Source organism: Serpula lacrymans (genome assembly GCF_000218685.1).
Source record: "Serpula lacrymans var. lacrymans S7.9 unplaced genomic scaffold SERLAscaffold_2, whole genome shotgun sequence".
In the NCBI taxonomy this organism is placed as follows: Eukaryota; Fungi; Basidiomycota; class Agaricomycetes; order Boletales; family Serpulaceae; genus Serpula; species Serpula lacrymans.
Window position 1 is genome coordinate 2,212,654 of NW_006763291.1, and position 14,946 is coordinate 2,227,599.

The 14,946-nt window shown below is 50.0% G+C and overlaps 5 protein-coding genes across 5 annotated transcripts; 2 read left to right on the top strand and 3 right to left on the bottom strand.

Moving 5' to 3' along the window:
* Positions 1 to 4: 4 nt before the first annotated feature.
* On the bottom strand, positions 5 to 2,335 carry cyc1 (putative terpene cyclase; the record flags this gene model as incomplete). Its single annotated transcript, XM_007313810.1, has 4 exons — positions 5 to 435; positions 497 to 875; positions 941 to 1,229; positions 1,287 to 2,335. 3 exons carry the CDS (start codon positions 1,688 to 1,690, stop codon positions 543 to 545), a joined length of 1,026 nt encoding a protein of 341 aa, XP_007313872.1.
* Positions 2,336 to 3,245: 910 nt separating this feature from the next.
* SERLADRAFT_445413 (uncharacterized protein) lies at positions 3,246 to 6,839 on the top strand (the record flags this gene model as incomplete). The annotated part of the gene is made up of 16 exons (XM_007313811.1): positions 3,246 to 3,595; positions 3,646 to 3,709; positions 3,762 to 3,815; positions 3,869 to 3,912; positions 3,970 to 4,190; positions 4,248 to 4,297; positions 4,353 to 4,460; positions 4,513 to 5,698; positions 5,761 to 5,813; positions 5,870 to 5,918; positions 5,973 to 5,981; positions 6,040 to 6,176; positions 6,235 to 6,250; positions 6,312 to 6,373; positions 6,430 to 6,521; positions 6,590 to 6,839. The coding sequence occupies 16 exons, from the start codon at positions 3,290 to 3,292 to the stop codon at positions 6,695 to 6,697; spliced, it is 2,559 nt and encodes an 852-aa protein (XP_007313873.1).
* A 570-nt stretch (positions 6,840 to 7,409) lies between these two features.
* On the bottom strand, positions 7,410 to 12,457 carry SERLADRAFT_445414 (uncharacterized protein; the record flags this gene model as incomplete). The annotated part of the gene is made up of 10 exons (XM_007313812.1): positions 7,410 to 8,085; positions 8,154 to 8,555; positions 8,623 to 9,282; positions 9,342 to 9,465; positions 9,531 to 9,946; positions 10,008 to 10,175; positions 10,239 to 10,844; positions 10,901 to 11,019; positions 11,089 to 11,592; positions 11,658 to 12,457. The coding sequence occupies 7 exons, from the start codon at positions 10,590 to 10,592 to the stop codon at positions 7,516 to 7,518; spliced, it is 2,694 nt and encodes an 897-aa protein (XP_007313874.1).
* A 608-nt stretch (positions 12,458 to 13,065) lies between these two features.
* SERLADRAFT_342967 (uncharacterized protein) lies at positions 13,066 to 13,438 on the top strand (the record flags this gene model as incomplete). The annotated part of the gene is made up of 2 exons (XM_007313813.1): positions 13,066 to 13,224; positions 13,292 to 13,438. Coding segments are annotated over 2 exons (306 nt in total), but the record flags the coding sequence as incomplete, so codon positions are not given.
* Positions 13,439 to 13,559: 121 nt separating this feature from the next.
* Positions 13,560 to 14,749, bottom strand: SERLADRAFT_457659 (uncharacterized protein; the record flags this gene model as incomplete). The annotated part of the gene is made up of 2 exons (XM_007313814.1): positions 13,560 to 14,202; positions 14,254 to 14,749. The coding sequence occupies 2 exons, from the start codon at positions 14,747 to 14,749 to the stop codon at positions 13,736 to 13,738; spliced, it is 963 nt and encodes a 320-aa protein (XP_007313876.1).
* Positions 14,750 to 14,946: the final 197 nt, after the last annotated feature.

The following is a 14,946-nucleotide window of genomic DNA, read 5'->3' on the forward strand; positions in this document are numbered from 1 at the left end:
ATGGTCACTGTTTCAGATATGAGTTATGATTTGAATCAACGAGGGGATTGAAATACAGCAGTGTCTTTAATCAAGATATTAAGAGTAGGTAAGGTAGATATATAAATTTGCAGTGCAGTAGTAGCTTTAAATCGAGATATCAGGGAAACAGCTACAGTAAAGGAATAGGCGGATATGTAGCATCGCATTACAATAGGTGCCCAGCTTGAAATCAAGAAAGCAACTAAGGTAAAGAAATTATGTGGTAGCCAGTACGTTATAATATAAACAAATGAGCGTAATTGGCAATTTTAAGAAAAACCATAAGTAGAGCATAACATAGTGTCCTAACGAGAGTGGTGGAAATATACGAATGGTGAGAGGCATAATAGCTCTACAGTATTTTGCAAGTTTCCTGTGTGGTGGCCCTCAATTACGAAGAGGGGCGCCGACCAGCTAGAAAGAGCGTCGTGTGAGCAACGATGATATGAATCGATTTCGTTTAGAAAGTGCTCACCGGTAAATTAAAAAGAGTATAAAAATATAAGGGGTTACAGACTGGCTCAAACTCGACGAGGCAGGAGGTTGATTATTCTGTTCTTTTTCACGTCGAGACCTGATTTGCCAAAGTATCTTTCAGATTCGAAAGACCAATGGAGACTGCCGACTATCCAGTTGGCTAGTCCGTCGACGTAGATGGCAACTTCTCTGTCAATCTCTGGGCCCCATGAAGGCAGGTTGTCCCTGTCGTCGTTGAAGCGGTCGATCGACTGTTTGCAGAGGTCACCGACAAAGTCGACGGAAGATTGGAGGTCAAGGCCTTGCTCATTCATGACGACGACGATCATGTTGTGAGTGTCTCCTTTACTCTGCTCGACGTTGAAAGAGAAGATGTCCTGTGGAAACGCAACCAAACTCGTTAGTGACGGTATAATGGTTCGATGTCAAAGAGAGAACGTACGTTAGACCATGTTACGAGATCGTTGGCGGCCTCACCTAAACTGCGGATGGTAGGGTGGTCCATAACTTCTTCTGGGATGTCGAGGTTGTTGGCGTATTCAATGAGAGCCCAGCAGGGTTTGCAACCACTGGTGTCGCGACGTTGTTCGATGTACGATTCAAGATCAGGGATGACGCCGTTAGCACGGTCGATAGACTGCTGGTGGACAGCTTGGAAGAATTGGTCGAACGTTTCAATAAATCGCTGCTGAGCACCTGCTGATGCCGTCTGAATCATGCGTCGGTAGTAACTACAGAAGATGACGACGTTGAGCGACAATACGACGAAAGTTGAGAAAATAGCTTACTCTTTGGTCATTTTGCTGATTCGGGTCTTGGCCTGGTAAGTATGAGGGTGATATAACGAGTTGAGGACGACATCGGCGACTGTTCGCGTGCCCCGATTGTCCATATCATCAGACAGGTTGTCGAGATGGAACAAATAGTTCATGAACTCGCAGCATACTAGAAGCTGTGGGTATCCGGCATCAGGGTAACACATGGACGTAAGCTTCCCAGCTTTCAGACCATGAAAGGCTCTACGCGTCTTTTCATTCGAGTTGTCTCCGATAAAGAGCCACTGCTTCGATTCTTTGGAGGCTTCTTTGTGGTGACGACTGATACGAATCGGGAAAGTACAGTGAGATACGAGGTCTGGAATGATGATCTTGGAGGGGTAGGTGGACGTGCTGGGTGCAGAGATGGTCGACATCTGAAGTATGATATTAATCTAGAGGGGTAGAGTTGAGGAAGATTAGTGGAGAGAGACGAAAGCAAGGAAAGACGAGAGCAAAGAGATGAGCGAGATTGCTAGAATAGGTTGAGAGACACTTGGACATTCGTGTCCCTTCTTATATATGCGGATTGGAGGCTAGATTCTAATTCAGACTTGCGGTTAGGCCGGTTGTCCAAGATCCATTACGACTGATCTGAGTTTTCACAGGTATAGATCCAGTATAGAGGTGTCCGGGACGTGAGAAGGCAGAGTGAAATGGAGGGCTGGCGGGATGACAAAATGACAAATGGGTCCCTCAGGAAAGATTTGTTCCGCTTCCCTGGTGACGCATCGGCTTAGGGCATCGGTTCGGAGACGTTTGCGTTTCGGAATAGATAATACCTGTGTGGTGATGGTAATAGTGATTGACAATGTGGCGAACGAAGTGAACAGCAATTATGCGTGACGGGTTGGCGCCTGAAAAGACCTGACCACAACTACAACTATAACTTGAGATAACTTAACTGCAGCATTGAAGACTCCAGATTGTGCGATTGCATCGCAGGTAAGGGGTGCGGCCAGGATGAAATAATTTGTTTTCAGAATATAAACATAGCGGGGATGGAATTGACTCGTTTTACTGTTGTACGGAAGCTTATGGCAGAACTGAGCCTGAGTTCAAGCAGCCACTCAAAAAGTTTGAACTGATCGGGAGGCACACACATATGGCAATCTATTTCCACGGTCATTTCTTTCATGTCCCGATCCGACCTTTATTATTGGCCAGCCGGAATGCAGTCCCGCTCAGGAACTCGTTGCTGATTCATGTTCCAATCTCAGTTCCACAACTCTGCCATGCCCAGCAATAGCCCATCACCTTGAAACATTCTCTTGTCATTGTCTTGTCGGTTACCATCGCATATTTCTCCCATCTGTAATTGACACCGTGTTTGGGGCCGCGACGTATTCAAGGCAGAATACCCACACGCCACCATGGTGTATGAAAAATAGCCACCAGTGAAGGAGATTTGCACGGGTGAACCTGCCTAATAGCTGCAGTGCCGAAATCGCGTGATGAGGCCGAGATCTATCTGTCATTGTGATGCAACTATAATGCATTCGGTGCCGATAGCAATCAGTACTGCTTTACCTTCTTCCCATGCTGGAAGGGCTCTGGGGCCAGTAATGTTGGTATGAAATGGTACGGTGCTGCGGGAAGCAAGGCGTGTAATATACTTGCTGTCTATTTTTCTATTCAAGCATCCATCAACACAGTGAATTCTACTTCAATCAGAAGAATGTACCATACTCGTCCTTATTGTTTCACCTTGTACCACATCGGTGTATAGTTTAACCAGAAAATGATAACTTTCACAACTTCGATTGGCAGAATGAAGGCAACAAACCGGTCTTGTCTGTAACAACTTGAATCCAAATCACGCTCGAACTTGAGAGGCTGAAAAGGGCAAGCTTACCTAATGATATTCAGGCAGCCACATGTGGCGCTGCATTCAAACATTGCCGCTTACGCTAAACGCTCGTCTGTCTCTGAGACGCAGCCATTCCAGTCTTTTGCAAGGAAAGCATTACCTTGCAATGGCAAGCAATACTAGGCCAAATAGAAACTCTACACCACCAAGGAGATCCTTTGGCGTGGTTAATTCACCTCTTGATGGATCCACCACAAGTCCTGGGCCTGCTTTAGCCAATGAGCCTCCGGGACGTAGGTTTTTGGGGCGTCTTTCTTCAAGCTACAGTCAGCGTAGGGCGAGTGCTACAAGGACAGATGAGGAGGCCGCTGTAAAATCATCCATGGAGCGTCCACCCATACCCAACGCTCTTCAAGCTGGGGAGCCATACTCAACTCCATTACCCGTGCTATCTATGATAGTCCTCTCTATCGTGCGCCTATTTCCCATTCCTTGGTTTCATCTCTTATAAGATATGGTTAGGCCATGCTCGGAGAGTTTTTATCAGCTAATGTTTCCACGCCTTTCATGCTCTTTATGGTCAAAGGTATGCATATATGCCCTTTACATCCACTGTTTTAACCATACGAGCCCTGTAGGTTTTGGCGAGTTTCATGATGAAGCAGACATTGCATTTTGGACTGGAATATTGGGTATGTGCAGACGCCTTCATTCACAATCATTATTTTGACATTTCTTGTTTCAGTCGCCACTTTCTTCTTGACACAGTTCCTAACCTCCTTGCTATGGGTAACAATCTTCACATTATCGTTCACCTTCATTTTGATTAACGTATATACGAAACAGGCTACTGTCGCGGATAAACATGGTCAACGGTCGGTGTTAGTAGTATCTCTCTTAGGAAGTGCAGTTACATGCGCCATGTTTGGTACATCGACAACGCTTCGTCAAGCTATAGCAATCAGACTTCTCCAAGGTATCTTTGCTGGAGCTGTTGGCGTCGCACGAGGATGCGTTACTGTTGTTACTGATACCACTAATGAAGGAAGGGCTTACGCTATAATGGGGTATACATCACTTCTCTATATACATCGTCCTAAATTAACTCAATCTGATGACAACAGCTTTTGCTGGGGCTTTGGAGGTGTCGCTGGTGCTATCATTGGGGGATCACGTAAGTTTAATTACTTACGACAGATGGATATCAATGTACTGATGTCGTGCCTCAGTTGAGTCCCCAGCAGAAAAATGGCCAGACATTTTCCGCGGAGTACCATTATTGGTCAAGTTCCCTTACTTATTGCCTTGTTTAATTGCCTCCTCTATCACTTTATTCGGTGAGTCCATATCTCGTGTATATAGATTACTGTGTCTGATTAAGTTACACAGGATCCGTCCTTGCGTGCTTTCTTGGCCGCGATGGTGGTCCGCGGGAAGGTGCAATCCGTTTACCCCATGAGAAACCTGACGAACAGCATCCTACTATACCAGAAGAAGATGTGCTTTCCCCTGCTTTAGTCGCGGAGGATCAGGACAAGAGCTTTGTTGGTTCCTTGAGGAAGAAGGTATCTCAGAGATTTTCAGGTTACTTCGCATCACGCGTATACGATGCCCACGGTGTGCCTGTTCCTTCTCCGTCCCGTGGACAGGCTGTGCCGTTATCATCGCCGCGGCCTGACAGACAGCGTGCATTTTCACGTACGAGCAGGGCGAATGGATCGGCATATGGGTATAGTGGCAGCTATAGGAATAGGCTGGCTAGTACGGCATCCGTCGCGACGAGAAGAGGTAGTTTGGCCAGTACGTTAAGGCGACGAAGAGGTAGCGCATTCGATGGTCCTCGTTCATTCACAGATGCAGGCGACCTCAACTTTGCACAGAGGTTGTTAATGGCGAACGAAAACGCTGTGACAAACATTGCCGATTTGTGGGTTGCAGCTGCTATGAATGTGGATAACGAAGATCCTTTCGAGTCTGATAACGAGATGGATTCTGATATCGACTCGATTTATTCTCGTGAGGGACAGCAAGAGGATGATGGTGATGATGATGATGAGGACGACAACGGAGTTGTCCCGAATTCTATCTTGTCGACACCCTCTCGCCCGTCTCGCTCTGTGACGCAGAACTTGGGATCTCCGCCCGCACGGAGCCAGCGGGCATCATCAATCACGTTTGCCCCCGATCACATCTCTCCTCGTCACCCTTCTAGCTCTCGACCACGACTTTCAATTCCCTCTGGCAACTTCGGATCTCCAAGTCCTGCTGCTATGGAAATCCATCCACGACGTCCTTCTTCTACTGTACCTGCCATCTTTGCTCACTCGGGTGTTCGTACACCCTCTGCCGTTCTCGATGCTCAGTCACGTATAGAGGAGCCCTCGACGGATGCATTGACGCCTATTTTAGAGAGACGACGTTCTTCTATTCTACCGCAGTCTACTCCAGAACAGCCCACAGAGGAGAAGCCTCCTTCATTGACCTCGCAGTTGCCGATTCTTATTATTATCCAGTATGCGCTGTTGGCTTTGCATAGCACCACCCATGATCAAGTATTCCTGTCGTATCTAGTCTCGTACGTTCATTTCTGATTTTTCATCTTTGCCATCATGAATTAATGTATCTATATCCCCAAAGTGACTACGAATCTGGTGGGCTAAATTTGAACGCGGGCCATTTTGCTCAGCTTAGTTGCGTTGATTTATTTTTTAATTAATGTGCAAACGTTCTCATGTGCGGCTAATAGTTGCCTTGATGTGTCTTGCGCAGATTATTTACCAATTTTATTTATATCCGTGAGTAATGACCTCTCGCATTCATGATGTTCGCTGAACACCACCATGGTTTAGGAATATTGGGTGGGCTCAGTTCAACTGCGTGAATATCATTGATCGTTCTGATGCATCGTTCCCTTAGCCCTCCCAGAGGTCGATTTTCTCATCTGTCCATGTTCCGTCTGGGATCCCTGCTCTTTATCCCAGCATATCTTACGGTGATATTGTATCGAGTGTTCGCTAGCCCAACAGATGATGGCAACTTTATTCTCATGACAGGTATGTTCCTTTCCATCTGATACGTCCTATCACATTGAACACTTTGTTTATATTACAGCTTTGGCATTGAGCACGTAAGTGGTCAAATTCGGTTTTGTGATTGACCATACATAACCACGATCTCAAATCTATCAGGGCCGTGCGTTACTGTGGCAATACCTTTGGGTACACATCCGTTGCCATTCTCCTCAACTACAGTAAGAGTCATATACAGTCCTCCTGCTTCATCCTGATTGATACGATACACTCTTAGTGACTCCACCCCATGCCGTCGGATTTGCTAATGGTATCGCACAGAGCATTGTTAGTTTCGCACGGTGCCTCGGGCCAGTGTTGGGCGGCTATGTAAGCCACTTGTTTCATTTTGACCACATTAACATCGCTTTCTAATGCTATTCGTTGATGTGATGTAGTTATGGTCAGTCAGCACACAAGACAACCCGTCCGGTTATCCACTTGGATTTTTAGTGTGCGCCGGTGTTTGCGCTCTAGCAGTCGCACAAAGTTTCTTTATTCGTTAATGCCCTCGTTCCGTTCGTGACGTACATCCGGTGCAATACCATATTGATAGACACGCAACCGATGTTCCATGTATTTGTATATACTAGCCCTATATCTTTTCATGACGACGAATCACATAATGGAGTGTTCACATCTTGGAAATTTCAACCTTCAAAGATGCGGGGGCAGAACTATGATCCTTAACGGAGCATTGTGCATCATCGAGCCATGCGACGACGTTGATATGCTGTACGCTGATTCCGAGAATGAAACATACTACTAGACTCGATCACATGGGCACTTTGTGTAAATCCGAGAGATCCCGTCTAGTTTTGGTTAGCTCTGCATCGGTCTACGCCCCTGAGCGTCTACTCCATGACGCCACCAGCTGATACAGTGAGGCACTTTGATGCCATTGCAAGTAGCTCCTACCCGCAACACCGTGCAAGACCCAGGTAAAACTGCTGATATTTTCTGACTCATCTCTATGTTCTTAGTATCGGCAATCCTCAAGAGCCGACATAGGCACAGCCCTCTCTTTCCGGGTCGTTGCGACTTGCTGTATTTGGAGCAGTCTCAACATTTTCGATGTGTAACCTTGAGCTAAATGATTCGCATGCTTTAGACACACTATGCCGTGCATCCATGCCCTAGTCAGCATGACCACTATGGCAATGTATATGCATGGCCTCGAAATCTCCGAGGATCGAGAGGTTGTGCTTAGCATGGACGACGTCAGAACAAAGAACATATGATGCTGAAGCTGTCTCGATATACAAGGTATTCAATTGACCCAAAAATATATATAAGGCAAGAAACACCTGTACAACCATCAGATCTACGTGCGGCCATACTTTGGTTTGAAATAGGCTGGAGGCAGTTTGGACAACACATCCACCAACGGACGCTCCACCACCACGAGCTCATCGCTGTCAAGAAAGTGGACGGCAAGAATGGAGCGGAAGTGGGTGACCATCTTGAAGTTTGCGGCCTCTTCCGATACGGATACTTCGACGAGATGGCGAGCGTCTCGTTCTTCGGGTTGACGGCGCTTTTTGGAGCTGCCCCAGCTGCTGGGCACGTCGAGCTTGACCTTGCATATCCACGTTGAACTCCAGAAGAGTGCGTCCTTTGCGGTCTGCGGCTGCTCCAACGAGCCCTGGTCCACTCCCACCGTACTGCTTCTGGCTGGAACAAACGACAAACCCAAGACTGGATCAAGCGCATCCGTGAACCTTTTTGGTAGTCGTCGACACAGTTCCCGTGCCCACGGCGGGACCTCATTACGCTCAATATCGAAGAGGTGTAAAGAATTGTTTGGCAGAGCTGACAGAAGAATGTGGGGATTTTCAGGAAGAAAGCTGAGTACGTTGGGCGGAAATGGCAGCGATGGCAAAGTGGTATGATACTAAAAAATGTTAGGTCGTTAGATTTATTGGCTTATAGCAAACATTGCAGGTGCGCGATGTGACATACCTGGCTGGAGTCAAGGTTGAAAATGTAAGTTCGACAGAGGTCATCTGATGTCGCCAGCCATTGTCCATCTGGACTGACTGCGAGCCTGTTAACAGCTGCTGTTGCATGGCTCGATGGGTCGTCGTCGTCCCAAGTCCCGTTCATTTTGGATTTCTTCTTCATCCGTCCGTCTGCTGGCCCCTTATTCCGATGCTGGTCAAAACGTCTCAACACGACGGGATCTTCCATGCTGAGATCGACGATGAGGATATATGCTGTCGTGGCAGTCGCCATGACAAGTTTTGAAGAGTCGGGCGTGAATGCGAAAGCGCTGCCTCCTAGTGAGGGGTCGTCGGGGGACAGCTGCGACCGTATGGCGGAGGCGAAGGACTTTATACGTCTTGGTTTTAGGTCTCCTGCAGGCTTAGGCATTATTTCGGTTAGCTAACACGCACATAAAAGTCATATACCAGCGAGGCAGAAGACCTACGGTAGTTATCAGCTCAAATAACTTCGCCTCGTACAAATCAGACACCACCAACCAACGCCCATCATCGGACAACGCACAAGCGATCAGATTGGTACGGGTGTGGATATCCATCTCCACCATTTTCTTCCACGCGCTCCTTTCCTCCCCACCATTCAGCCCACCTGGATCCGAGTCTACTTCGGCGCGCTCTAGGATCCGCCATATATTCAATCCCGTCTCCTGCATACACGCGATGAGACGCGCCCGCCGTGCGACGCATATCGTAGAGCTGTACGGCACGCGCCGATAGTACGCATCCTCGAACGTCGATACCGCACTTGTCGCCAGCGGATTGACTATACGCGGTGCGATCATCGAGGTGGTCATCATGGTGGAGAGCGCGGGGGTCAGCACGACGGACATGTCCAATCCGGCTGACGCGAGGACGGGGGCGATGGGCTGTCCGTTGTATATTTTGCGGTTGTAGGAGTGGGGGAGAGGCGAATATGGGGGCCAGATGGCGAGCGAGCGCACGTCGTGCGAGTGCATCCGCCGTGAGCAAGACTGTATCCATCGGCTTGGTGAGCTCGGTGCAGACGATGGTTTGGTTGGGTCGGATGCAACGTAGGAGAATTGCACCGTTTTTTGGTCGACGCCTGAGGTATAGACGGTGTGACCCTCCTAAAGTTAGCGACAATAATGAGTCCTACAACAGAACCCACAGAAGAGTGAAAACTTACAGGTCCTATAGTTAAACACAGAACGTCTGCTCCATGGGCAGTAAAGCTCTGTAGTTGAGTACACATTTTAGAATCCCAAAACTTGACAGAACCGAGGGAATCTCCCGATACAATCGTTCCATCACTGAGAGAAAAAATGAGATCAGGAACGCCCAGCTCGAAGACGCGCAGCCAAGTCAAAAAGCCTACCCAAGTACGCCAACAGCCCATACGAGTGTCCGCTCCCCTCTGACCTTATCCGTGCCCATCTTGTATAGCACACCCCCAGTGGCCACGTTCCATTTTCGTAAACAGCTATCAGACCCGCCTGTGACGAGCCACGAGTCACTCCATTCATCCTCGTCATCGTCTTCATCGTCGCTGGCGTCCAGGTCCCCGTTTTTCTGCGCATCATTTTTTCTGCGCGGTGGGCGAGGAACGGGAGGGCCCCAGGCTAAGCTCAGCAGACGGCTCTTGACGCGGTCAAAGCGTCTGTGGTGCGTGAGCGTGTCGGCTGCGAGAGAGAGCAAGTGTACGGAGCCATCTTCACAGCCGAGTGCGAGCAGTGTGGAAGCGGGATTTGCAGCTATACACCAGATCGAGCCGCCTTGCGAGCTGATCGTGCGCTGGATGCATAACGCCATTAGCTGATACGGCACCATTCAAACAAGAGACGGAGTCACGCACGCGTACGCAACCGCGCTGGAGGTCCCACTCGACAACCTCGCTCCCTCCCCCCGAACTAAACAGTCGGAGGTCAGAGTGGGAGGGAACGTGGGTGGGTGTAAAGGTATCTGGGTGTCGCAGCGTGAACGCCAGCGAGTCTACTTTTGATGGAGATGGACCTGCTAGAGTCTACATCATGTGCGATGAGCCACTTGCAGTGAGCAGCTACAGACTAGCCATAGCTGCACATACCTTTTGCACGACCCACGCCTGTGCAGACTGATGCGCACCCTCTTCGCCCGACCATTCGCAAAGCTCTATATCCCCGTTCGCGCGTCCGACAGCCAGCGTCCCAAACAGTTTTTCCCTCGTCCGCGCCCGTTCATTCTCAGGTGTCTTGCCCTTTAACGAAGGCAGCGGGAGAGGCGGGAACGCGAGGGCGTTGATGGGTGAAGGGGCGAAGTCGATGAATCTGCAGCGGTGTACTGCAAACGACGTGAGATCACCCATGTTTTTTTCTTTCAAGTTTTCGAGGCTTTTATCAGACTTGCACGCTGTCTTTGCCTGGTATGACCTCTTTGCGATTTCAAGTTCCCCCCCACACATCTTTTTTTTTCGGCGCTTCTTCACATATCCCGGCCGGTGCACTGCCACACCGGATATCGACGCTCACAAGGTGCAAAAACGTTGCAGTGAAACGCTCAATGGTCTAGTATGTTCAACTCCCAGCAACACTACATCGTGCAGACAGTCAATCTAATTAATAGCATGTCCTATCTTAACGGCCAACAGAATTCTAGATATTTCATCGGTATGTTTGATAAGATTTTGAAACTCGTGTTTGTCGTGGCATGCCACCTGTGAGATAGACAGTAAGAGGCTGATAATGCATCCAAGTCACCTGAAGCACTCACTTCCAGTTCATCATCGTTTGTCGTGTCATGATGAACAAAAATGGTGATGTCCGGTTGAAAAGAAATAAAAGCGCAAAACATATGTACGAGCAAACAACACCATTAACCCAGTCCCGGTGCTAAAGAGCACAATAAAACCTATCAGCATCATATCAAGCAAGCGCGAACATAGCAACAGACCGACTTACGGAGACTTCATACAATACAATACTTTCTCCACGCCCCAACGTCACCTCCTCTTCAACCAAGTTTATCCATCTCGCGCAGCTTCTTGTCGTACTTGCGGAGTAGTAACCTATCTACCCATCCACCATCCGGGAATTGCTTTTCCCATCGGTTATGCAAATGAACCGAAAAGACCTTCCCAAGCGCATCCTGGAGCCCGCCGCCCTCTAGTACATTGAGGCCTAGAGCCCACTTGTGGTCTGACCTGTCAGGCACGAAAGGGTCGGGGAGGCGATTGCCTGGGGTGCACGCAAGGCCGTCGCTGAAACAGAAAGGAAGGACTTTGAATGGGGGGATCGACGAGGCGACGAGCCGTCTCCACAGTTTAAGGTAGAGGATGGCACCCCAGTCGGTGGAGGGTGAGCGGGGCGGTTTGGAGTTGGCCATGATGTCAAAGGCTTCGCAGAGGTAAGGGGAGTGTTGACGGAAGTGCATGAGGGCGCCATTGAGGGCCTGATAGGTTTTGTCTAGGGCGCACATGGCGACAGTTAGAAAGGTCTGCGGTGTTATTGAAAAAGATGGATGAGCTTACCGTAGCAATCCCACTGAGTGACGAATTCGTGCTCTAACAGCGGTTCTACGCTCCTCGTCAACAGCAAATCCATGTCGAGCCATACGCCACCAAAAGCGTATATCACCAACAGCCTGACCAAGTCCCCGTCGACCCACGCCTTGGGATCATTCAACCGAAGAAGTTTGCTATGCTCCATCGCCGTGCCGCTCGCCAGGTCCGGGATATCCACGATGCGCAACTCGAACGAATCCGGGAACAACCTCTGGTATTTCTGCAGAATCGGGTTTGGGCTCAGATCTCCATTGGACCACATGATGAGGCGCGAGTTGGGAATGTTTTGCGTGGCGAAGAAGGACTTGAGCATCCACTCCTGCCTTGCCCCCAATGGGGCCAAGTCGTTTCTCCAGTACGTGTGGTACTGGACGCGTTGGTCTGGTGGGATGTAGGTGTTGTGAGACGAATGGTCGAGCGTGTCCTTGACGGTGCCCGCAAATTCGTAGCAATCCATGCCCATTCTCATCGGCAGACCTGCCTGGACCTCATAACGTTTTTTGCCATATATCGACTCGGTGATGTTGTAACTGCTGCTGATTCTTTCAGGCTCGAAGCAGCCCGCGAGAGAGAGGACAGGTAGGATATCGTCGTTTATCCAGTCACGGTTGTAGAAGACGAGGTCGATGTGGAAGTGTGGTTCGAAGAAGTGATGGACGAAGTAGATGATAGCGAGCGAGAGGGGGATGGCGAACTTGAGGAAATTAAAGATGATACGTGGACGGACTGAGAACGGCATGTGAGCTGTAGGACATGGGAGTGGAACCACAGAAAGGTGTGGCAAGTGAGCGGAAGTACTTATACCAAAGGAAGGCTATGTAAGATCGATACTGAGCATTTAAAGTTTGTTCAATAACGTAGCAACAAATGACGAAAACTTGGCTGTACACATCATATGTGCCAGTACTAGTGTCATGGTGTCGCACAACAGTTTCACAAGTCTATCGCCCACAGAATCTATAAGCACTCAAATTCAAAACTTCACTAGCATCTACATCGACAGGGTGCCAGTGCAAAGTTCAATATGTTGCTCGATATATTCGCCACGGACATTGCCGTTGCCAGCACTTTGAGTAAATTATTGTAGTGGCCGCAGTGATTACCGGTTATCAACAAGGTGGTGAAGATGTTTCAGTGCAGGCAACGGTGAATGATGAGGAAGATAGGTCAAGTCAGAGTTGCCTGATCTGGTGAGATGATTGGCGTCTTGTGGGCTCAGGTCTGCTCCTTTTACTGTGACCTCCATGCTCTCCCGCCTCGTCACCCGCCACCTCGCCACCTCGTCTCCCCCGCCTCAAAGACCCCATGGCCCCTCCCACACACCCCCGAGCACCTAGCCTCCACCACCACCCCCACCTCCGTCCCCCCTCCCACCCCCCTCCCCCGCCCCAACGAAATCCCATCCACCCTCCGCGCCCGCCTCCTCTACCAGTCCCGCAAGCGCGGCACCCTCGAGTCTGACCTCCTCCTCAGCACCTTTGCCCGCGACCACCTCGCAGCCATGGACGAGGCGGAGCTGAAGGAGTATGATAGGGTGCGTGCGATCTCGTGTGTCTGCCCTTGAGCAGGATTGACTGTTTTTGGGCTCTTTCTTCTTGTAGCTCCTGGACGAGCCGGACTGGGATATCTACTACTGGTCCACGGGCAAACGCACTCCGCCAGAACGATGGGCCCATTCGGCCATCCTCGAGAAGCTCTCCGTGCACGCCAAAAACGAAGGCAGAGTCGTCAGACGCATGCCCTCTCTTACAGAGTAACGAGCAGTCCAGCCTAACTACTTCTCTACCGTATCATGATCTCTCAAAATACTACCATGTCTCCCCTTGCCCCATCACACTTGCAGCACTTGCTCCCACCTAACGCCGATTCAAAACAGCAGTTTCAGCATAAGAATCTCGAAAGTGATCGTATGTATTAAATAGTATACACAATTAGAATGCAAAAAAAACAGTATTATCCCATGCATGTAACTAGAGCACTGATTCCTACCGTCGGCGTTGCCGCACACAATGTCCCCTGAAATATCACCCCACGTCCCTGTATCACTATAGCTCTTGTTTTATCTCCTCTTCCTCTCTTCCCTTCAACTTCTGATCGTACCTCTGCAGCAGCAAACGGTCGACCCAACCATCCAGAGGAAACTCCTTCTCCCACTGGTTATGCAAATGCACCGAGAACACCTTCCTCAGCGCCCTATCCAACCCACCTCCCTCCTCCATCCCCAATCCCATCGTCCACATCCCACTCGACCTATCAGCCACAAACGGATCCGGAAGGCGGTTATCCAGCCTGCACGCACGGGCGTCGCTGAAGCAGAACGGAAGAACTTTAAAGGGCGGGATGGACCCTGCCACGAGGCGTCGCCAGAGCTTGTGGTAGAGAAGTGACCCCCAGTCGGTTGAGTCTTGTCGAGGGGGCTGGGAGGTGGCCATGATGTGGAATGCCTCGCAGAGATAGGGTGAATGTTGTCGAAAGTGCATGAGGGCGCCGTTGAAGGGCTGGTATGCCTTGTCTGTGATATATAGTGAGTGAGTGTGTAAGATGAAGAGGAGTGAGCGTTTACCATAGCAATCCCATTGCGTGACAAACTCGTGCTCCAGCAACGGCGCAATGTCTCTCGTCATCAACGAGTCCATGTCGATCCACACGCCTCCATACGTCCACACGACCAACAACCTCACCAGATCGCCATCAATCCACGCCTTCTTATCATTCGACTGCAACAAACCACTCCCGTCCATCGGCGTGCCCTTGGCCAGTGCAGGTATATCCACCACGCGCAACTCGAACGAGTCCGGAAAGCGGCGCTCGTATTTTTGCAAGATGGGATTGGCACCCAGGTCCCCGTTCGACCACAACACGAGCCGCGCGTGGGATAGATCCTGCGTGGCGAAGAAAGACTTGAGCATCCACTCCTGCCTCGGGCCAAAAGCAGCCAAGTCGACTCGCCAGTACGTGTGGAAGTGGACGCGTTCGGAGGGGGGGACGTAGGGCACGAGGTGGGGCGGCGACGGAGGCGCTCTGATCGTCCCTGCAAAATCATAGCAGTCCATACCCATCCTCATCGGCATCCCGGCCTCCACGTCCGTATGCGTGGGACCATAGACGTACTGCGAGACGTTGTACGCCGCGCTGACGCGCGCGGGCTCAAAGCAGCCCGAGAGCGGCAAGACGGGCACGATCTCGCGCTGGATCCACGCGCGCGGGTAGAGCACGAGCTCAGTGGGGCTCGTAGAAGATGAGATGAGGGCTGTGA